The sequence below is a fragment of the Peromyscus californicus genome, unplaced genomic scaffold (assembly GCF_007827085.1).
Source record: "Peromyscus californicus insignis strain IS unplaced genomic scaffold, ASM782708v3 Scaffold_4__1_contigs__length_199733344, whole genome shotgun sequence".
NCBI classification, from domain to species: domain Eukaryota; kingdom Metazoa; phylum Chordata; class Mammalia; order Rodentia; family Cricetidae; genus Peromyscus; species Peromyscus californicus.
In genome coordinates this window covers 2,520,270-2,544,240 of record NW_026294562.1, presented here as the reverse complement: position 1 = coordinate 2,544,240, position 23,971 = coordinate 2,520,270, and the positions used below count along the sequence as shown (strand labels likewise).

General features: G+C 46.4%; 2 protein-coding genes across 4 annotated transcripts in view; both read right to left on the bottom strand.

Annotated features, from left to right (window-relative positions):
* Positions 1 to 7,923: 7,923 nt before the first annotated feature.
* CUNH10orf82 (chromosome unknown C10orf82 homolog) lies at positions 7,924 to 14,040 on the bottom strand. Its single transcript, XM_052761089.1, has 5 exons — positions 13,986 to 14,040; positions 9,910 to 10,128; positions 9,105 to 9,291; positions 8,209 to 8,297; positions 7,924 to 8,121 (listed from the first exon to the last, which is right to left on the bottom strand). The coding sequence occupies exons 1-5, from the start codon at positions 14,038 to 14,040 to the stop codon at positions 7,991 to 7,993; spliced, it is 681 nt and encodes a 226-aa protein (XP_052617049.1). The 3' UTR covers positions 7,924 to 7,990.
* A 2,351-nt stretch (positions 14,041 to 16,391) lies between these two features.
* The window catches only part of Hspa12a (heat shock protein family A (Hsp70) member 12A), a 154,510-nt gene continuing 146,930 nt past the window's right edge, over positions 16,392 to 23,971 (bottom strand). For all 3 annotated transcript variants that reach the window (XM_052712927.1, XM_052712926.1, XM_052712928.1), the window contains 2 exons: positions 21,486 to 21,589; positions 16,392 to 20,629 (listed from right to left, as the gene is read on the bottom strand). In XM_052712927.1, the coding sequence (XP_052568887.1) occupies positions 19,992 to 20,629; positions 21,486 to 21,589 (742 nt within the window). In that variant the 3' untranslated portion in view covers positions 16,392 to 19,991. The remainder of the gene's footprint in view (positions 20,630 to 21,485; positions 21,590 to 23,971) is intronic.

Genomic DNA, 23,971 nt, shown 5'->3' with positions numbered 1-23,971 from the left:
TGTGTGTGTGTGTGTGTGTGTGTGTGTGTGTGTGTGTGTGTGTGTATGTGCATGTGAATGCATATTCTAGAGCTACAAGTGGTTATGAGCTGCCCAGTATGGGTGGTGGGAAAAAAAACCAGGTCCTCTGCCATGGTAGTACATGCTCTTAACCACAGAGCCATCTCTCCAGCCCCTACAGATCTTAACAGTAGGAATAAAGCTTTTCAGTTGTGTTGAACTGGCTCTATGTCACAGCCACATTGTCCTCCATGCTCAACAATAACCTTGCACACAGGGCAGCAGTTAGAATTAAATACAGCATGTATGAAAACCACATACCACAGCCTGGCCTGGCTGGCACATAACTAGCAGCTAATCTATGAGGCAAAAAGTACTTCGTTGACATGAATTTTATTTCAGAGTAACAGAGAATCAAAAACAAGCAAGACATGTCCAGCCTCAGAGAAGGTGTCCCAAGTAGGCACAACCAAGGTTGAGTATTCGGATACCATAAATAGAAGAAGACTACAATGAGAAAATGGACAAAGGACATGAGCAGGTAGCCCATAGAGAGGCTGCTGTAATCTGTTACTATTGAAACAAACAATAACAACCTGATGCTGAACAAAAAAAGCAGCAGCTCATTTCTCATTTGTCTCACAGTTCTGGTGGCTGGAAGGTCTACATGGCAAGGGCTGTGTCACAGCATGGTGGACAGTGGGTATGTGCAGAAACAAAAGAGAAAGAAACACAAAGTCAAACTGACTTTATAACAACCTACCCTTGTGAGAAATAGTCCATCCCTGAGACCTGACTCATGCCCTGTGAGGACCTCAATCCCTTCCAACAGCTGTGTCCTCCTGGCACAATCTGCTTCCAAAAGGCCTCATCTCCTAAAGACCCACAATGTCTCAACATCCACCAAGGGGACCAAGGTTCCATCATGTGACCCTTTTGAGGCCAATCCGCACCCAAAGCACACCAAGGGAAACTAAAGTACCGATGCTGGTGATTCCACCTCACTTAAGGAATAGAGAAATGCAAATAAGACCAAAATGATAGTTCACTCATCAGATTACACAAAACTTGACTTTTTCAAACAAAAATAACAAACTGGGAACTATATGTATCAAAATAGGTAGAGCCCCCAACATCCTGGGGAGAACCCAAGCAACACTGAGAAGCTGCCATGGGGCTCAGAGATTTTGTATATTTCACTCCTCATAAAATATTACTATCCACCACCCATGCTATTTGAAATATCAAGACAGCCAAGAAATCTGCTTAGAACCCTCCTAAAAGACCAGCAATATCATATCTATTTTCATTACAAAAGAAGTGGAGATAAATGTAATGAAAAGGATCATTTTTCATAACTCCATGTGGTTGTCAGTAAGGTTTCCTTGTAGTTTAACTTTTTAGAAGTCCAAATCTAAGAAAAGGAGGAAATATAGAAACCAACTGATAGAGTTGCAGGAGCCCAATAGATCAAGTTTGTTACTATATTTGCAGTTCAGAGACTATGGGAGGTAAAAAGCAACCCAGGCCTCCCCTGGGATGGACCTACGTCTCTGTTTGAATTAGATTCTGATTTATCACCTGCTATTGCTGAAGCACAAGCCTCTCTTCTCCCTCTCCCCAGACTCATGACAGTCACAGAAAACCCTTTATCCTCACCTCTGACAATCACACCCCTACACCCTGTGGCACCGCCAGACCAGCCAAAGCCACAGCCGTGTAGACAACTTTATTCTACACCAGGCTCAAGGCATAATGCCATAAAGATTTTACTGAATGAAGATGTTAACAGCAACAAAGGTGCGATGTAAAGTCACCCACAGAGGATCCGGCATCTTCATCACATCTCCTCAGCCTCCATAGGGTGGGAAAAAAATGCATACTTTACAAAGCTATTTCGTAAAATGTTATGTTAAATGAGTATCTTTTACTAGCTTTTAATGCTAATAGTGCCATTTATTCCTGACCTTCAGAAATATGAGATATTTTAAATGACAACATAAAAAGAGTCCTTGTTTGAAAACCCAAGCTACTCTAGACTGCATATTATTAGTTATAAGTACAGTGTGCGCCAGCGTCACTCATTTCAGCATCCCATTTCTATCTGGCTGGTATATATTTCAGCTGACATTTATTGTTCTCCTGCGTACGTGTCAAATTCCTTAATGACGACCAACAAAGCCATAGTGCTCGGTATATATAAATTACATTTGCTACCATATAATCAGTGTTATCTATTAGAATGCTATTTGTGACAAATCACGTTCAAAATAAAAACGGAATTGACTTTTCTGTTATTTTAATATTGTGCCGCACGCAGCAAGCCTTTGATTGAACCTCAAACACTTTAATGCTCTATTTCTGTTTGCTGCAGATCAGAAATGGAGTTTGTACTATTCACAAAGCTAAAGCAATTTGCAAAAACAACAAAATCAAATTGCTGAAAGAGGAGGAGGAGAAATATCATCTTTATTTTCGAGCCAAGGGAATATGTTTTGTAAAGTTATCGTTAGAGGGCAGACAGCTGAACGGCTAAAGCCACACACACTTTTCATTTCTGTGCCTCCATTTTCATCTAAATTAGATTTTAACTTTAATGCATGGTATAAAAAGCCTCTCCTGGGCCTTTGTTTCTGCCTTCTCTCAAGCCACCGTAGGCTTTCTCCTGGCTAATACAAGCTCCACGCTGGTCTTGGTCCTCCTGTCTTTTGGCCAAGGGTTTAGACTATATCCTCAGGGCTCTAGCTGCAGGAGGCTATGTTTCTGGAATCTTCCAGTGGGCTGTCTCCTGGAGGGGTGCTTGCTTGGCCCATACTGCAACAAATAAATCACAACCAGAGTCTGGCTAGCACCATGCTTTGGGCTTAGTTTGTGGCTTACAGCAGAGGCTGGACTTGGGGTCCTAGCCCCTACTCTTTGTCCTTCTCCCTTTGCTAAGAATGACAATCACAGTTAATTGTTTCTTAGACATTCAAAACACAAATGACATTTTATGATACATGAAAATTTGCATGAACTTAAAATTTCAGTGCCTGTTAATAAAGTTTTATTGAAACACAGTAGCCATCCATTTGGTTACACACTGGCTAGTCTCCTACTGATGGCAGAGTAGTTATGAAAGTTCATATGGTTCACGAAGCCTATAATATGTAATTGTCCAGCCCTATTCTGGTTTTCTTTCTGTTGCTGTGGTAAACACTATGGCCAAAAGCAACTTGGGGAGGAAAGGATTTATTCCAGCTTACACTTCTGTCACTCTAATTGCAGTAGTGAGGAAGGAACTTGAGTAAGATCTGGAGGCAGGAACCATGGAGGAAGGCTTCTTACTGGCTTGCTCACTAGAAATAACTAGCCAATTGGTTGGCAATTACTTTAAAACACACTCACACACAAATGGGGTACTCTAAGCAAGTGGAGAGTTCCGGGCCAGCTTGCACCAGGTGAGGGGTCTGTCTTTATTCAGTTTCTTGCTGTGCTGTCTGTCCCGGTGCTTTTAGCAGTGATCACTGAATGATCATGAAGGCCTGCACATATGAACTTCACACCTGCAAACTGTTAAATACCATGCTAAGCCCATCATTTCACTGAATCTTCCACAACAACCTCATAAGGAAGGTAGGCTGATCATTCTTATAACAGAAGACAGGAGCCTGAAGCAGTTGTTTTCCTATGGAGATCATCCAGCAGTAATACGGCAACACAGATCCTGAGGACTCCCAAAGCCAGCAGTGGCCACCCAAACCCTGGAGCAGGCTCCATCCCACTCGTCACACTCTTGTGTTCCCTCCTTATCCTCTCACCTGTTACCTCCTTAAGGTGACCCAGGGTGAGGCCACGGCTCTTTAGAAGTTGTTTACTGTGACAACAGCCAAGGAAGAGATCCACAGACCAGAGAGTGGCCTGAGGGCTTAGTGCACAGACTACCTTCTGGCTGTCCCATGTGACTTCCTACACTGTTATTTTGATTGGGTTTGTCTTGTTCTGTTTTATAGGTGTAATAGTTTTCAAATTATCAACTTGGCAGGATCTAGAATAATCTAGGAGACACAGCTCTGGGCATGTCTGTGAGGGAGTGTCCAGAGTAGTCTAGCCAGCCATCATTCTACAGGCTGAAGTCCTGAACTGAATAAAGAGGAGAGCACTAGCTGAGCACTCTCACTTGCTCACTGCGGGTGTGACGTCATCAGCTGCCTTCTGTTCCTGCAGCCAGTGTCTTCCTGACCATGGCATATTGTACCCTCTTGAACTGTAAGAGAAAATAAACTTTTCTTTAAGTTTCTTCTTGTTGGGTATTTGACACCAGCAACAAGTAAAGTGTAACTAATATTAGCATAGCAGGGCTGTGGATGGAATCTGGGACCTTACCCACACTAACCAGGCACGCTACCACTAAGCTACAGCCACAGTCCCTCACCTGTCTTGTCTCTTAATATCACAAGGATGTTATGAGGCTCTTGCATAATCTTCATTTCACAAACTAGGAATACGATGTTCACAGAGTTTAGGGAGTGTGTCCATGGTCACATGTGCAGAAATAAAAAGCTGAGATGTGAACTCTGGGGGTCTACAGCCTACACCACACACAGCTGCGCTTGAGCAAAGTCAAAGCTATAGCTGAGAGCTTTGCAAAGAGGTTTGCACCAGCTGGTCACCTGAGGCAGGGACAGGGACCACTGGTGTCCCCTCTCTACCAACCTAAAGGAGGGCTATCAATTTCTGTACAGTAAGCAAAGGTGACCCCTAAAAAGAGGACTTTAATTCACAAAGATCGAGCTATCCGGACAAAAGGCCCAGTTGGCCCAGGGATTCTTTTCTTCTCAGGTAATGGAATTGTTTTTAGTGGCAAGAATGAGCTCATTATGGATGCAGCCTGTGCTAATAACGATAATTTGCTGCAAGACAAAAATCACCTCTATACACCCCTCCCGACTGACAGAAGCTCTTGGAAATTATAGGCTAGGGAGAAACAGAAAAGATGAAGACTCGGGAGAAGGATTGCAGAGCAGCACTGAGGAGACAAAGGGAATCGCAGCCCTGTGCCCTGAACTCGGTGATCACGACCTGGAAAAGAACAGACCGTTGAGGAGTTGAACTTCCTCATCTTATCACCTCTTCACTGGGTTGTTTTAGGGGTTTTGTTGGGGGTTTTAAGTTTCAGCCATTTTTTAAAAAGTTATTGTAAAATGAATTAGCCAAGAAATTAAATATTGACACAGGCTTAAACTCCTGGGAGGAGGGCAAGGCGAGAAATACGCGTTTGTCTCATTTCACCTCAAAGACCCCAGTAGCCCAACACAGTTACCTGCACACTGTGGGTCACAAGAAGGGTCAAGCAGACATACCTCCTGTTCCTGCTCTTCTCGCTCAGCCCATCTCGGGAGGCTGATGGAGAAGCAGAGGCCTGGGCCACACACCTCCAGGCAGCCGGGGGACCTGCCTCCTGGTTCCTTTGTGGAGTTGTGTGGTCACTCACTCCTTCAGGGATAAAGAGCCTGGAAGAATCCTTGGAGCTGATCTTGGAGCATTGCTTCAGCCCTCTGAAGAGAATGCCAGTTACCTTCTACTGAGATGTGACTTTTTCCTTTAAACAACTCCAATATATTTTTAATTTTTTTTTTTATGTATTTAGGCACACGTGCCACGGCACACTTGTGGGAGTTAGAGGTAACAACTTATGGGGGGGTTGTTTGTAAGATGAATTGCTAAATGGTCTTATTAATAAAAATTTAAAAAACAGAGCCAGATATTGGGGTAAAAACTGAGAGATCAGGGAAGCAGAAAGAAGCCAGCCACATCCTTACCACTAGAAATCCTCAGCCAAAAAGAGAGCTACTTCCTATATACTCATGCCTATATCCTTTCTGTGTCCTCCATCTCACTTCCTCTCTCCACCCAGCTACATCACTTCCTGTCTATCTCTACAGACCTCCAAACCTCTATGGTTAACTACTGCTGGGATTAAAGGTGTGTGCCACCATGCCAGGCTCTGTTCCCCGTGTGGCCTTGAACTCACAGAGATCTGGATGGATCTCTGCCTCCTGAATGCTAGGATTAAAGGTGTGTGCCACCACTGCCTGACCTCTATGTTTACTATAGTGGCTGGCTTTTTCCTCTGCTCCTCAGATAAGCTTTATTGGGGTACACAGATAAAATATCACCACAATTGGTTCTCTCCTTCCATTATATGGGTCCCAGGAATTGAACTTAAGTCATCAAGGCTTGATGGCAGGAGCCTTTACTTACTGAACCATCTCTCTGGCCCTAAAATATCTTTAAAACAACTCAGACTCACTCCTCTAACCCCAGCATGCTCTTTTTTTTTTTTCCAGAGAACTCAACTATGCACTATGCAGCAAGGATGACCTTGCTGTGTGAGGAGCTCCCAGAAAAACAGACAAACAAACAAACAAACAAAAACAAAAAAAACCCTGCTTCTGTGGGCTGTGGTGATATTTTGTTTGTGAGCTAACAAATGAAGCTTGCCTGGAGACCAGAGTGTGGAGCTAAGCCACTACCCAGCCATAGAGGCCAGGCAGTGGTGGCACACATTTTTAATCCCAGCACTCAGGAGGCAGAGGCCAATGGATCTCTGAGTTCAAGGCCAACCTGGGCTACATAAGATTGGTCCAGTCTAAAAGAGAAACAGAGCCAGGCATTGGGCTCACACTTTCATCCCAGCGCTTCTAGCCGCTGGCTGCTCTGCTTCTCTGATCTTTCAGCATTTACCCGTATCCAGCTCCAGGTTTTTATTATTAAGACTAATTAGAATTCGTGCAACAGTAGGCTCTGTGAGTCTCCGGGTGTTTTGATGCCCATGGACAGACTCTGTTCCCTCAGAGCTCCCTCTGATTTCTTCTGTGGACTGACAGCTACCACAGGAAATCGGACACCTGGCCTGCCACAGGAAAGACAGAAAGCCAATCTTAATAACTGAACTGTGTCCCTTAAAAACAAGGACCTCAGAATATGACTTGGAAACACGGTCCTGCGGGCTTGACCAGTTAGGATTACATCAGGATGGAGCACAGTGAACTCCTATGCCATTGTGGCCAGTGTTCCCAAGAGGAAGTGAGTCTGCAGACACATAGGAAGAGTGCCATGGGACCAGAAGACAGAAACTGAAGATCTATGGCATGGTGTGAATGTGAAACATTGCCCACAGGCTCCGGTGTTTGAACACTGTCCTCCAGAGGGGGTGCTGTTTTGGAATGCTGCAGGACATTTAAGAGGTGGAGCCTCACTGGAGGAAGTGTGTCACTTAGAGGGCCTGGAGGTTTGATTTAGCTTGGCTCCTGTCTGACTGCAAATGCAATGTGTCTGTCCACCTCACGTTCCTGCCATACCTGCCCACCATGACTGACTCTGAACTCCTGAATTGTGGCCCCAATGAACCCTTCCACTCCTGAGTTGCTTCTTAGGTATTTAGTCCCAGCAACTGAAACCTACAGATTTGGACCTTCTGTGTGGTGAAGCCACCCAGCTGGGTACTGTGTTCAAACAGCCCTGGTAATCTCACAGAGCTGGGGTCTTCCATCTGGAGTCTCCCTGGGGACTTGGATTCTAGAAAACCAGGGTTGGAGTAGGATATCTGTACCAGGGTTGGAAGCAGTCTACACCAGGCCATATGTTGGCTGACAGGGTTAGACTAGTTAGAAGGATTGGCTAGGCTTTCGAAGAAGAGCCTGGCCCAGCTATACAAGGTTACCTTAGTGTCAAGAGGAGACAACCCTGGAAGGGCCCCTTCACCAGGTCAACATGTTGAAAACTCCCATTATCCCTCTCCCCAGACCAAAAACAAAACAAAACTTAGCAGGCTGAGAGGTAACCTCTCTATTCAAAGATCATCATGGGTGACATTGCCAGTCATTCAAGGCACAGGTAGCAGTTAAAGAATTCTTATTAAATTTCCTCATTGCCCAAAGAGTGGGAGGGGCTGGGTTTGATGCAAGTGCAGCAGCTTTTGAACATCTCTTTGGGAGGATGAAGGATTCTAGCCCTCTGCAAATTTCTTTGCTGAGGATGGTGGCTCCCCATACACGTTCCTGCTGCACGACAGACTGGACCACTGAGCACAGCCACAGCCTCCAGGAGCTCGGAAGCCCTCACTTGCAGGTGTTAGACCTGGAAGAGAAAGCCTTCACATGAGCTGCACGCAGGTGACCCAGCTGAGCAGGTAGGTCAGGAGGAAACAGTGCCTCCCGTGCTTACCTGGCACAGAGGATTCAAGTGGGAGACCTTGGAGCTGTGAGACTTTTGGAGAAGGGTCAGGAGGCTGTGCAGAGCTCACACCATATATTCTAAAGTAAGCAGAAAGCATGAAGTTACTCCTTATGTAAGAGGTCTAGCATTCAAGGCCTGCGCAAGCACAGTGTGTTTGTTATAATCCTTACGATCCACCCTAACGTTCAGAACTACGACCCCCGTTTCACGGATGGTAACTGAGATACAAGAGCTGCCTTGTACAGTGCTCCAGTATCCCTGGCAGCTCCCTCCCTCAGCATCTTGAGAGCCTGTTTAGAGGTTCTAGCCTGGAGCACAGCAGATCAGTCCTCCTCTATTGGGGGAAGGCTGTCCTCTTCAACAAAGCAAACAACTTCCAGAGGGATGCATGTAGAGCAGTGAGGAAGGGGACAGATGCCTAACCAGCCAGATCCACTGAATCAACCCCAGGGCGCTAGATGTTGTAACCAATCATCCTCATTTTTCTGTTGTTTATTTGAGACTGGGTCTCTCTAGGTAGCCCTGGCTGTCCTGGAAATCAGTATGTAGAGCAGGCCCTGAACTCACATAGATCTGCTGGCCTCTGCCTCAGGACTGCTGGGATTAAAGGTGTGTGCTACCCTGCCTAGCATCCCTTAGCATCTCAGCCAATGCTGGGACAGACAGTTCCATTGGTTGCTTGCAGTCCTTCCCTGTTCCCAGGGCACAGCTGCCTGCAGGAAGGCCCTGCTGTGACAAATAAGGCACATTCTACCAGCAGGCCAGACCCAGAACTAAGACAAGGTAACAGCAGGAGTGCTGCGGTGGGGTGTGTGCCCTGCCGTCCCTTCCCCTCTGCTCTGCTCCCTGCATCCCGCATTACGGGTAATGCAAGCTGCACTTACTGATCATATGGCTTCAGATGTGTCCTCTTGGCCTGCTCCATCAGATCCAGGAAGTCCTCGTAGCACTTTTTGGCCATGATGGTATACCTTGTGGCACAGCCAAATTCAGTGACCCTGGCTCTGGGCAGGAAGCCTGCCCAGCCAGGGATGGGGGGCTCGTCCAATGGTTTTTTCACATTCTTGCATTCTGCGAGGAGACAGCAGGGGTCCTGAGGGCTTCAGAGAAGTACAGTGGGAAGCACTCCCAAGCCCCCCGGCACATTAACAGTTAACCCAAGAGACCCCAGGCCACACCTAGCTCCCCAACTGTGTGCCAGTGATCCTGGGGAGGGCTTCTCTCAGGTAGATCATCTCTTTTCATTCTTTCAGCAGCCAAGGAGGCAGATGCCACTGTTAGCCTGAGACATAGCCAGGAAATACAGGTAGTATAGGTCCACGACACACTTAGCTCTCAGGTTCTAAATCCAGAAGAGCCTCCAGGTGGGAGAAAGCATATCAGAATCATCACCAGAAGTGCCATTAGGTCCTGGTGGTGACAATGATTGGCAAGGTGAATGCAGGACTTGCTCAGAGAAAACTCCCCAAGTGGCATCCACAGATCCATAAGCTGATGCTCAAAGTCCACTGGGACTTGCCTAGGGCTCCAAGGGTGCTACCCTCCTCCCGCAACTGCCTGGGATGGGTCCCTTCTCTTCGACATCAGCTGTGTTTGGTTGGGTACTCTCTCTGGCTGTACAAATGACCTGCTGGGATCTCACTCACTCAGGACCAAGGTTGAGAGAAGCTGATGTGGGGGAGGCCGTACCCAGAGTCAAGGGGTGGTACTTCTTGGCATACTCATGCAGCGTCCATAGGACTGTGTCCTCGGAGCAGATGGGCTTCAGGGCTGGGGCGCTAGCCACAGAGCAGTTCAGTTCCTGCATCTGCTCCTTGTATCTCTGTGTTCTCTCCTGGAAAGCTTTCACACAGTGATTCATGTGGTCCTCGCTGGGGGTTCCCTGGCAACTGAGCCATGGTATGAAGCCTGAGAGAGCACAGAGAATCACAGCCTGAGTGAGGTAGCTGGCTGCCGTCTGAGAGCCAGCCTCGGTACCCACCCCTGCAGCCCTCCACTTGGCTCCCCTCCTCTGCCAACGCTGTATTTTTCCAAAGGCCATTAATACAAATGGTGGTGTTGTTCGCGCCATGGCTGGTCCCTCCCAAGGCTGCAGAAAAATGACCTTGGAACTGGGGAGGGAAGGTCCACTTCAACAAAGGATATGACAGTAATACACTGTGATGGCAAAGCCCCCATGTCAGGCTGAACAGCAAATGGGGAAAGCATTTAATGGGCCTAAATGATAGTCTGAGGAGTAATTGAAATTATTCATCCTTTTTTTTTTTTTTTTTGAGAGAAAGCTTATTTTCCTTGACACTTTCCAAATGCAATCTGGGATCTTTCTTGCCAGACTGTAGAGAAATTGCAGGCCCATTAAAAGCAGAGACGGATAACATAAAAAGGTAAATTCATTATCTGCAAGACCCACCCCTAGGACAATTTTTCACCATTTCCCACAAAATAACATGTAATCATTACAATTAGTAAGGGTAAAACACAACTATTCATTTACACGGGATGCTGAATCCTAAGTCCTATAATATTGCCACAATAAAGCCGTTTTCTAAAAGAACGAATGAGGGACCTGGTTAAGAACTTGCTTTAAGCTGCAGAGTAAGTATCTCTCAGGACTGCAGCTCGTTGCTTTTTGCCCTTGTTGCTTAAGAAAGAAAACCTGGCTTTGGGGCTGAACAAAGCAGCTCCAAGTCCTGTACCCCCAAGAAAGCACCTTCTAGAAGAATCTAATAGACTGGCCTCGACAGGGCTGAAGTCACAGACCCCTCATCTGTTACGCTTTGAATGTAAAATGTGTTCCAACAGGCTCATGTGTTTGAAACTTGGTGTCCCATGGTACTGTTCCAGGAGACTGTGGAAACGTTAGGAGGTGGGGCCCAGCTGGAGGAGGAAGTGGGCGGCTGGAGGCGGGCTTTAAGATTTATAATCCAGCACCACTTCCTGTCCTCTCTCTGCTTCTTGGTGTTGTGGAACATTTAACCATGTAAAGGTGTGTTACATTTGTTTATGCTGTGGGACATTACTTCAACTGTGTAAACGTGTGTTACATTTGTTTATGCTGTGGGATATTACTTCAATTGTGTAAACGTGTGTTACATTTGTTTATGCTGTGGGATATTACTTCAATTGTGTAAACGTGTGTTACATTTATTTATGCTGTGGGATATTACTTCAACTGTGTAAACGTGTGTTACATTTGTTTATGCTGTGGGATATTACTTCAATTGTGTAAACGTGTGTTACATTTGTTTATGCTGTGGGATATTACTACAACTGTGTAAAGGTGTGTTACGTTTGTTTATGCTGCCTTTGTTAATGATGTAAAGATGTGTTGCTGTTTCACCTTTAAGGCACCTGATTGGTCTAATAAAAAGCTGAATGGCCAATAGCTAGGCAGGAAAAGGATAGACTGTTGCACAAATCTTAATTGGTCTTATAAAAACTCGGAGCCAGATATCAGGGTGAAAGCTGAAATATCAGAGAAGCAGAGCAAGCCACAGTCACCACCTCTTACCTCACCAATTCCTCAGCCTGAAAGAGAGTGAGTTCCTGTCTCCTCCCTCCCACCTAACCATATCACTTCCTGTCTCAACCTTCCTAGTGCTGGAATTAAAGGTGTGTGTCACCACTGCCTGGCTCTGTTTCCCTTTTAAACTGGATTAATCTTGTGCAGCCCAGTATGGCCTTGAACTCACAGAAATCCAGACAGATCTCTGCCTCACAGAGTGCTAGGAATAAAGGTGTGTGCACCACTGACTGGCCTCTAGGTTTAATCTAGTGGCTTGTTCTGTCCTCTGATCTTCAGGTAAATTTTATTTGTTCAAAATATCACCACAATGGATGGGGCTGGCAGGCAGAGAGAATAAACAGAAGGAGATAGCTAGGCTTGAGAAGAAGAGAAGGGAGAAGAGAAAGAGGGGAAGACACCTGGGGCCAGAAGCCAGGCAGCTGCCAGACAGACAGCAGGAAAGTCAGATATACAGAAAGAAAGGTCAAAAGCCCCGATGCAAAATGAAGATAAAGAGAAACATTAAAAATAAGAGCTAAGATAAGGCCGAGCATTCATAACAAGTCTCCATGTCATTTGGGAGCTGGTTGGTGGCCCCAAAGAAAAAGGCTGGTATATCAATCTTGGTCCCCTCCATAAGCTCCCCTTTGCCAAGCCTTCTCAACCATCATGGGTTGTAGCTCTAACTGTAGCCAAAATAAGTCCCTTTTCCCTGACATTGACCCTTATCAGGTACTCAGTCACAGAAACAAGTAATTATAGACTATTTCACCAACCCCTGAGCAATCAAAATATGTCCTATGATGTCATGGAGAAAGCCACAGAAACTTAAGGCCCTTTTCGAAGTGGCATTTCTACCAGCAAGGCCTACTTTTATCTATGTATTTATGTATGTGAATGCATATACATGACACTCACATACCTAGTTATACAAGACTTCCTACCAAGTGAAGTGTGCATATACTGACTTCTTTAATTATCACAATGACCATAAAGAATATCTAATGATAAGGTGCATTGTATTCCCCAAATAGACATATCCAAGTTCCTAATACCTATGAGCATGGTCTTCTGGGGGAATACGGTCTCAGAAAACAGAATTAATGAGCTAGAAGTAAGATCATTCCACATTTAAGCTGTCCCTAAAGCCAAAATGTCCTTAATAAGGAGTGGGGGAGGACTGGAAACATTCAAACTTACAAACATCCATTTGAAGAATCAAGAGATGATGGGGCTGGTTGCCATTTTATAGAATTCATTCTTTACATAAAGAAGGCTATTACAGTCTTGTAGACAGTGGACAAAGGGAGGTGTGAAATAAATCTAAACTGTCGGAATCCAAAACACATTCTCTTACCTAGTTAGTAGGGCCAGGGTGAGCCTGGAAAACCTTGGAATGTTTTCAAGCATAGCCCCTTCTGAAAACAGCTATGTGTGAAAAGTGAGGGACCACTGAGCATGTCAATTATTTACAGTTCTCAGAAGCCTGAGGGGGAAGAGTCTTTAGAAATGGAGAGCAATGCCTGCATGGGATCAGCCTAGGCCCTCTACATATATGTGACAGCTGTGTAGCTTGGTCTACTTGTGGGACTCCTAACAATGGGAGCAGGGGCTGTCCCTGATGCTTTGGCTGGCTCCTGGGAACCTGTTCCTCACACTGGATTGCCTTGCCCAGTCTTAATACAAGGGGAGGTGCTTAGTTGTTGATACCCATAGGAGGCCTGCCCCTTTCTGAACAGAAACAGAGGAGTGGACTGAAGGGGAAGGGTGGAGGGGAAGGAAACAGGAGGAGAGGAGGGAGGGAAAACTGAGGTTGGGATGTAAAATAAATAAATGAAAAGAAAGAGAAATGGAGGCCAACTGTCAAAGATAAAAGGGTTTCTTAGACATACGACATTCAGGGTTACAACCTCGATAGGGCAGGTGGTCAGTCTTCCTTTTTGAGACTCGGGAAGGAATGAGAAGGTAAGAACCACTCTTATGGGAGACTTGAGAAAGGACAAAGCCCCCAACTTTTCTTTCTTTGTCTATCCACAAGCCACCCAGCAGGTGTCAAATGCTTCTGGTATCCCAGCCAGCTCCTGAAGGATTTGGCCTAAGTGTTTTCTTCTCAATTATCCAAGACTGACTGTCACCCTCCTGTGGCACTGGGTGCTCTCAAGGTGTGTCTTAGAAGCTGGAGCACTTGCACTCCTGTTAGACACAGACAATGACCAAGACAAGCCAGAGCCCAGGACCACTTGCTATGAAGGTCACTTACCACTGTATCCTGGTGTGATGGGCTGTTTTCTCATGAAGGTCTCAGGAGACTCCATTTTACTCTGCCAGTGAAGGGAAAGAGGCATGAAATGGTCTCAAGAGTCCCTGCCTCAAGGACTTAGTGTGCATGTGCAAGAGTTCTTGGGTATAAAAGAATGACTTTGTCAGGAGCTGAGACTGAGAGGTAGGGCCACCATCACACCCAAAGCTAGCTGACAGTTAAGTTAGTTATAAACCAAAGACCGAGTACCAAGGGCTCATTATTTTTTATGCTTATTGCGGATCTCCACCTATGAGTGTCTCACTTTCCAGAGATACCCCTCCTACTACCTCCCATCCATCCATCCACCCACTCATCAACCTAATAAAACTATATGCATATGGCCAGAGATTTGTGAATAGAAAGATGAGCCAGACCAAGGAGCCACCATGTAAAAGCGACTTGCATGAGGGAATGATAAGAAGCCCATTTCTCCACAGTCCACTCTTAATTCAGGCAGAATCTGGTAGCGACTGGTATCTGACAAAGTCTGGAGACATTTTGGGTGTCATAACTAGGCGGACAGGATGCTACTGGTATCTTGTGACAAGGTCCCTTCTCAATTTTATTCAATGCATATGAGACCCCCACAACAAAGGCTTGGAGCAATTCTGGTCTTGGATCTGAAAACCACACACACACACACACACACACAAAACTAACATGGAGTCCAAGGAGGGAATGAATAGAGGTGATGGGTGTCCATTCTAGTACCAGCTAGATAGATACCTCTGGAGCAAATCCTTCGTCTCACCAGGGATCATCAATAGTCTCCCACAACGGACCAAGGTTTGTATATGGATTCTGTGGCTCATCTATGCCCTATCCTGACAAGCCAGTGCATCTCTCTGTAAAGTGATGCTTTTGTGGCTAGGAGATTGTTTCAACGCTCTAGAGTGAAGGGGAGTATAAGCAACGACTGATAAAGTCCTAGGGGCGGGATATGCTTGTGACCCCTCAGTGGTTAGAACCAGGCCAGCCTGTGAGGAGATAGGGCGGGGAAGCACTTGGAGGGATTTCCGAACAAAAGCAGGGCAGGGTCCAGGAGAGAATAGGACCCTTCACCACCCACTTCCACCGGGCCATGCTCTCACCTGGGCGGGCCGAGCACCCCCACGGGAACTAGGCAACCCTGCCTGCCCACCTGCTCTTCCAGGCCTTTGTGTGTTCACACTAGCTGGGCGGGCGCAGATTCTGGATCCATCCGGGATATTTGGGGCTGGCCCCGCCCCTTACATGGGGACCAGGGGTGGGGGTGGGGGGCGACACCGGAACCAGAACCAGGAAATTGGTAAACCCAGTAAACTTGGCCGCTAATCCCCTCAGGGGCTAGTTCTGCCCTGCCCTGCCAAGTCCAAACGCTTGCCTGTAAACGTTTGTTCTGGGAGCAGATGCCTGCAGCTTGAGTGCCTCATTCCTACCAGGGGAAGCGAGCTCCTGTTCGGTGGTGTGAACATCACTCCTATTTTCCCCCAGAGGTTGCCAGTGGTCTCCATCCCCACCGTGTGAGGGCCAGCAAGGGGCGGGAGACAGTTTGGGAAAGAAGGCCATCTGTGTCTATGTTGGCTTCCAAACACAGGCACCTTCCCCAGCCTAGTACACCCCTGCAGACATCTTTCTCCATTAGAAGAGCTGGGGTTTCGGTTTTCTGCCAAGGTCCTGGGACACAGACGCTTACCAAAATGAAGGTGTGTCTGGGGAAGTTGTCTTACTCCTTTCTAGCAGTGGTTTTATGGGAGAGAAGATGGCCTGAGCCATCATTTCATTTGGCTGAATCTCAATATGATGGAACCTGTGAACCAGATGGGGCATGGGTGCTTCCACCTGGTTGCTGCCGCTATAGAGAAGGAACTGCTTTCCGTTGCCCTCCTGAAGCTTGTTAGTGCGCTTCCCTGGAGAGGGCAGGACCTTGCTGTTCTGGAGACTCAACTTCAGATCAAGCCTGGTGGAGCCAACCACCTTTTCACCCACTTGGACTCCTGGAACCACACCTCAAGCCATCCAGACACTTCTGGAGCCAATTTAGAATATGCCCCAGGGGTAGACCCTGGGAGGAAGCCAAGAATTTAGACAGATAGCCTCTGCCTGCAGGGATGCCCCAAGGGCAGGCACAACCCAGACCTTACACACTTTTAATGATTTTCCTCTGGATGTCGTGAGTTATCAGTTGACCTAACCTTCTGCCTTCTCTATAGCTAAACCGCCCTTCTATTTGGAGGAGACAGGACTCCAGGCATCCATGGAGCTTTGGTTCCCAGCAAAGGAAGGACTGTCAGTAAGGCTTGAACCACCTGAAAAAGGACTTGAGACAGGAGGAAGTCAGTCCCACCAATAAACCCCAAATGAGAAAAACTATTCCCAGCCACATGAAATTCAGAGTTTCACTTTATTAGAATCTGTGAAGACAAGAGTTTGCAGACACAATCCTGTCTAGTTGTGGACTGCTGCAAAATTCTGTGAAGTTTGGCTCTATCTTGTAGTGAACAAGACTCCAGTGGCTGAGATCTTAGGATATTGTTCCATATTTCAAGCAGATGAGAGGTGTTAGGATATTGTGGCCAACAAATTTTATACTAGCCATCCCCTTAAGCCACTCCCCGGCATACTTACTACGCAGCCTAACCACAACGATTACATCACTACAGTGTGAAATTCGATCTTCGATTAATAATGCATTTTGACTCCTGTGTATATTGGTGCATGCAATTCTTTGCTACCCTGGCAATTAACCAGACCTGGACTCTAAAAGCTAAACTTGTTTTAAATAACATTCTAAGGGTGGGGGGCAGGCTCTGTAACCTGGACTCAGCCATCACTCCCCAGGACCTCTTCCGAAGCACCTCCTCTTTCCTACTGTATGCCACTTGTCTGTCAATCTGCATTTATGAATGCCTGCTGTGTACAGAAAAGGTAGTTAAGTAACCAGATAATATACTCAAAGGGCAATTGGTCAAGACCACAGACCCTCTAGAACTTCCTAAGTTGGGGAATGTGTTCCAAGTGTACTTATCCAGTGTGCTAATAAGATTATTTCAGCTGGGGTAGGGATAGATTGGAGAGCTTTATTTAAAGAGTTTGGCTACTGGGGCTGCATCTCTGGGCCAGAAAGAAGTCAGTAAAATTACCACTCCTTCTCCATCATCAGTTTGCTAACACTGCAGATTTCTATCAGCTCATTTAGGCGAAATAGGGGCAAGGGATAGACTTAGCATAAGCCAGGAAAAGAAGGGCTGAACTATACCGCTCACATTAATTCAGCCCGACAGAGACCTCAGTGTATGTATCTCTTGGTCCCTTTGATCACAAAGTATGCCACGCTCTGCCTTGCCAGAGAGGAGAGGTCAACCACCCTTGGAGACACAAGAGTTTGGGTAGGCATTGCTTACAGAACCAGAATGTTCAGCTCTCAAAGTCTGGACAGGAGAATTGACACATGACTCTTCATGCAGAAGCTGTTCAGCTTTGGTCAGGGTGTGCAAGTGTGGAAGGGTCTGATGAGGCTGTCGATCTGGGTAGTCTGTGTGATCAGAATACTCTGACCCAAGGCACCTCTGTCTATTGCTCAGTCTTGCATACATAGTCCATTGCACGGTATCAGCACAAATAGTGACCAGTGAGAGCAATAAAGAAATGAAGCTGTGGAGCTAACAGGCAGCAGTGTTATTAACCAAAATTAAGAGTATTTTCCTTTGCAAACAAGCACACAATAGAAATAAAGATTCTGTACAAGATTCTAGTGTTATATCTATATATATACATAAAATTATATCCATTGTAACAAAATTGAAAGTCTATTTGAGGACTGTGGCTGGAAACACTAAAGAGAGACCCATGAGCTTCTGGGGCAGAGTTAGCAGGAGAGTCCTAGCAAGCATCCTGATGCCCGGATTTGAGACCCTGCCATTCAGTTTGGAGTCCCATTCTCTTGTTCTGTGGTTTGAAAGCATTTTCACATTCTAGCAGGGAATTCTGCAGCAAGTGGTGTGAAAAAGAAGACAATAGGTTGGAATTCAAAATGCGACTTAAAATCTACATGTTGGCTATGATGATGGGTTCACAAATCCAACTTGCATTTGAAGTCCCTTCCCTCATTCCGTATTCATTCATTCATTCATTCATTCATTCATTCATTCATTCATTATGTATGTCTCCAGCGATTTGAAGTCAGAATGAATTCCAGCAGGTGGGAAAGGCAGCTTTGAACGGATCAAACGGACTGTGAGTCAGATTCTTGATTCTTTATCCTCAGTTGGCTCCTGAACGTTGGCGAGACTGGCTTTGGCTTTGCACAAAGGGAAGGCGAGAACATAGAACTTATGGCTCCCTGGGCAGCTTCATTCTCAGGGTTCATTTTGTGACATCTTTTTCCTTCTCTGAGGGTTAAAAGGCATCCCCCCCAACCCCGGCAGGTGGATCTCTAACCCCTCTTATCTGACAGGAAGGTTTGAGGCCACATGCTGTGGTCTGTGATCACTTCAGCTTTCACAAAATCTCAGGTTCAAAATTCTCCCATCTTACACTAAAAACGCAGACCCCATTTCTCCATTGTCAGGAGATTCAGGACCTGTTCTTGACAAGCACCCAGGCGATTCTGAGGCAGGTGAGCCACAGACCCGCTTTAGAAAAGGCATTTTCATTTACCAGGTCTAGGTTTACATACTATTTTTAGGTGAATTTGAAAAGCTGAAGATTTGATTGAGACATTTCATGGAACAGAACCCCCTTTCACATTTCCTTATTGGGTAATGAAGGACAGCTGGAAGAAAGGGGTTAACTGGAAATGTGCATGGTTTGCAAGGCAGGGGGCTGTTCTGGATTTCTGGGCTTGGTGACACATATAAACAGGGCAAATAAAAACTTCATTTTCTCAAACTAAATTCCTACTAAGATCACCTAGAACTATGCAGAGCCTCTGAACTCAAGGTTTATGGTTCTGGGAATTACTTTCTGATCTGTGTCTTCATTTACTGGGTTTCCAGTGAACCCTAGTCAACTGTGGTCCAAAAACAGTATAGTGTAGTGAGATATGCTGCGATAGACCAGATTCATATAAATTTTATCAAAGTGTGTTTTCATTATTGTCCTATTTCATCATTATTGTTGCTAATCTCTTACTACTTTATTAAATTTATCACAGGTATGTAAGTATAGAAAAAACATAGTATAGATAAGGTTTGGTACCATCCACAGCTTTGGGCATCTGCTAGAGAACCTCAGAATGTATCTTCTATAGATAAAATGGGGCCGCTGTAATTTGGGGTAATCACTAACTCTTCAGTATGCATTTCCACCAAAGGAAGTTTTACCTGCTCTGGAAAATTGAGGTATCAGCATTCTTACCCCCATCCCCCAATCCTGGTTGAGTTAGCCAAGGCTGTTCTATCCTTCATTGAGCCTTCTTGGAATTTAAATTATGTGAGAACCTAAAATAGTGTAGGCAGTCTTCTCCCACCAGCTTAAAAAAATACTGTAAGTTGTCACTGAGTCACTGATTTGAGTCCCATGATAAAGAGAAGAAATTAACTGCAGGAAGCTGATATTTCCTATTCACTGCCATCCAAGATAATTTAAAAAGACCTCTAAAGAAGATTCCCCTCCTGGCTCAAAGGTCTCACTTTAAATCTAAAGAGATGGCAGTGGGTGTCCTAACTCTTCCCTTACAGGGACCTCTTCATGGCAAGTTGCACTGATTTCCTCATCAAGGAACCTGTGAAAGCTGGCTGCTTTGGGATTCTTGAACTTTCTATTTCCAGACCTTGATATTAATTTCTGAGTTTTTCTGACTCCAACGTACCCTCAAAAAAAAAAAAAAAGATCCTTAGTTAATTCTTTCCCTGATTCTCTTCTTTCCTACTGAAATTCAGGTGGGTAATGGCAAGGGTCAAGGTTGGGGACAGAACAGTCAAGGTTGAGGTCAGCAAATGCAGACGAGTCCCAGGGGGCTGGTGGCAGGGAGGGACGGTTACATTAGTAATTTAGGAAGTCGATCCCCACTTTGACACTCTTTGAGGTGGCGATATCAACGGCTGTGGCCTTGATCTCAGTGTCCCCAAACTGCATGAGGGTCTGGATTTCCCTGCGGGCAGGCACTGCTGTGCTGGCGGTCCCCGTGAGATCCAAGCGGAGCGTACCACACTTTTTCACCCCTGGGTCAGTGATGAAGCTGACATTGTCATGCTCAGAACTGTAGATGTTGATGACGATGACCAGCTGGGAGGGCTTGGCTGGAGTGTAGCTGCGCTTGACCAGCTCCCCCAGGGCCACGGACTGGTCAGCAGAGATGAATTTGTCAAAGACATCAGTGCACCAGCGTGTGCCATCCTTCACCAGCAGCTTCTCAGGAGGGTGCTTCCCCTCCACGTAGCGGTTCAGCACACCCACTCCGTAGGTGAGAGGAGACCGGCGCACCTTGATGACAGCAGGGTCCAGGCCAAAGAGGACAGCGCCCTTGAGGATGGTGAGGCCCACATCCTGGGGGATGATGACCCTGCACTTGTCACCAAAGGCAGCCTGCACTGCCTGCTGCAGGAGGGGTGCCTCTGCAAAGCCACCCACCAGGAAGAGGAACTTGACTGTGGAAACCTCGGGCTTCTGAAACAGGTCCCCTGAAAGGGAAGGAGAAGGGAAGATCAGGTTACCCAGAGCAAGCCAGCAAGGGGGAAACGCAGCTGTCTGAGCCTATGGGAGTCAGCTAACCATGACCCTCAGATGGACACTGGCTTTGCCCGAGCTCATCCAACGGAGTTTGTACTGAACTCGTCTTATGAAGAAAGGTTTACACACTGTATGCCTAGGAACAAAGGCCAGGGCTGTGCCAAGTAGAAGCCTAATTTGTCAGAGGTGGTGGTGACTTTAATTAGAATTCATTCTTCATAACAATAGTATTCCTTTAAACATGTGGTCCAAGCTGCTAGAAACAATTGTCTCTGATATTCACAAAGGTAGGTGAGGGATGAATAAAGGGTATGATGTTTGGATTCTGAAAAAAAAAATCTCCATCAGGTTACTGTGTGTCTCTGGGTGAGGATAACCAACACACAAGATGACAGCATGAACAGACTCTGTCTTGCTGGAACCCTTCCTTGATTCACTAAACAATTCCTTCTTTCCCAGTGAGGCAAGGATTCCTAAGTTATCCTGATACTTCAGACAAGATAAATTCCCAGGGCTTGTCACTCTAGAGTAGTATGGCTTCAGAGTTTCTTGACCTCTGACCTTCAAGGCCAAAGAGAAGCCTAAGTAAGGGCAGGTCCTCAGCTTTCTCAGCTCTGCAGAATTAGAGGAACAATACACAGAGCCACGTCCAGCAGCCTCCCTCATGATGTGCCCAGTCCCTGCCCACTCCAGAAGGCTCCAACCTTGTAGCTTCCAGATCCAGGTTACTACCAACTAGTCTGCCTCAGTAACTGTCCCTATTCCAAGCTCTGTCTCACAAGCGGCCGAGGCCCTTCTGATACTTACGGAGGTGCTCAATGATGCTGTCAATGGTTGGCTTAAAGAGGGCGTTCATGGCATCCGGACTCATCCTCAGCATCCCCTGAGAGGACCACTTCACAAAATCCACACTGGGAATAGCATCAAGAAGAACAAGCAGTAAATGAGTGCACAGTGCCCAGGTTGATCTGCACAGATGTGTGGCCTGAAGGAATAGCTGTCCCATCACGGGGATAAAGCATCTTAAAGTCAAAAGCATTCTTGGGAATTCACTCAACTGCCTGGACCTGGACCCTCAGAAGCTCAAGAGCTAGGATATAACCTTATCTGTTTCTCTTTGCTTTATACCAGAACCAACCGTCCCCCAGTATAATGAAGGCCAAAGTCTAGCACAAGAGACATGGAGAGGCCCCCAGTCTTTCATTTTACCCAGTGATAGCTGGATACAAGCATGTTAGAGTACTGTAGGACTGACATGAGCTACAAACCTGTGCTCAGGTGCACCTCCTCAGCTCTCCAGGCCCCTGTGGCATCACAGAGCTGAGCCTAATCTTACAGGATGGCCCCTGGGTTTCTAGTTCTCTAGTCAAGACCCAGAACAGCCAGAAGCAGCAGTGTGAAGCAAAAGAGCACTGGCCAGGGAGGCTGGGCTGTGGTGTGGCCTCATTACTCAGTAGCCATGGACTCTGGCCACACTGCCCTCCGTCTTCTCGAAGCCGGGTCTCCATGGCTGGAAGCCAAGGTTAACAGTTCAAACCTTAGTGCCCCTCCCAGGGAAGGCTGTGAAGATGGAGTAGATGCTATGTCTGTGAAAACAGCTGGGAAAGATTTTTCTTTTCCTAGCTTAACTCATGTTGGGAACTATTCATTATCCAGACCCTCAGTAGAGACCCTGCCTTCTCAATAGTTCAGGGACCACACAAATGGCATTTCAGGCTCTGAAGCATAGTGCACACCAGCTTCTCAGCAACACGTCTGGGTGACACCAGGTTTCCTGAGCCAGGACAGATTTCCATGGCATAAGCCAAAGGACAACGTATGGTGTGGAACGACCCTGTGGCTGCTTGTGGCTGGCTGGTTTCCACAGTAGGAGGGTTAGAAGGCCCCAGGACCCGGGATTCAACCCAGAGGGCAGGTGTTCTACCTAGGAAACCAATGGGGCAGAGAAAACATCATCCCAGGAAGATCACCAGACTGATGTGGCCCTGTCCAGAAGGCAGGAAACCATGAATAAAATCTACTCTGTTTCTCACGAAAAGGAATCAAGGCTTCTTAGAGAAACGGTCCAGTCCAGGTCCCGGGCAGGGAGGGTATGAAGTGAATCAAGAGCACCTTCACAGAGCAGAGGCCATTTGCTGCATCAAAGGGGCTCAGAACCAAGGGGAAGAGGCTGCTTCTCTCCAAGGTGGGACACTCTGGGCGCCAGTAAGACCATAATCACCATGGTTTAGAATATACCAAGCATGCTTACATCCACATTTCCCTACAAAATTAAACTCATTACCACTTTGAAGGATGGTAGGATCTACTTTGTTTTTTGTTTTTTGTTTTTTGAGACAGGGTCTCACCATGTAGTTCTAGCTGGCCTAGAACTCCCTATGTATCTACTGGACTGGCCCCAAACAGAGAGTCTCCTGCCTCTGCCTCTCTAGTGCTGGGATTAAAGAAAGGTGTGTGCCACCATCTCACTTTTAAAAAACAACTGGGAGGAAGAATCACCATTTATTCTCTTTTCTGAAGTGACCAAACCATTGAGGAAAAACTGTTTCTTTACGAGTGTTCTAGACACACCAATTAGAAAGAGCAAGACAGTAGAAGAGTAAGAGTGGGTCCACCCCTAAGGAAATGTGGACCTGGGCAGTGGTCATCAGTGGGCACTAACATCTCAAAAGAAGAGACAAGTAGACTGCACATGTCCCCTGGTGTGGTGTATTAGGAACTCGCAGCATCTACGACTACCTGCATAAGAAACTGCCCAAGATTGGGCTTTCAACATCCTGTCATGGGAGGGGAAGAACTCACGAAGCCCTGCTCCTCCCTGAGAATTACAGGTAGTAATGGCTGCTGGAGAGGGGTGATGCTTTGCTTCCAAAGATATAGTGGTAAGGTGCCCATGTTCCTATAAATAACCTTTCACCAATGCTCCTGTACACACTCCTAATGAAACTGGGCTACACACATACACACACACACACACACACACACACACACACACACACACACACACACACACACACACACAAAGACATAAACTAGAAGGGGACTGGTAGGGAAGAGCAAGGATCAGTGGGAGGGGAGGGGTACAAGAGAGGGTGATGAGGGATGTGCTGGTTAGTTTTAAAGTCAAATTGGCAGAGGTTAGAGTGATTTTGAAAGATGGAATCTCAATTGAGAAAATGCCCCCATCAGATTGTGACTGATATGGGAGGGTCCAGTCCATTGTGGGTGGTCTCACCCTGGTAGTCCTGGATGGCACAAGCCAGCCACGAGGAGCAAGCCAGTAAGCAGCACTC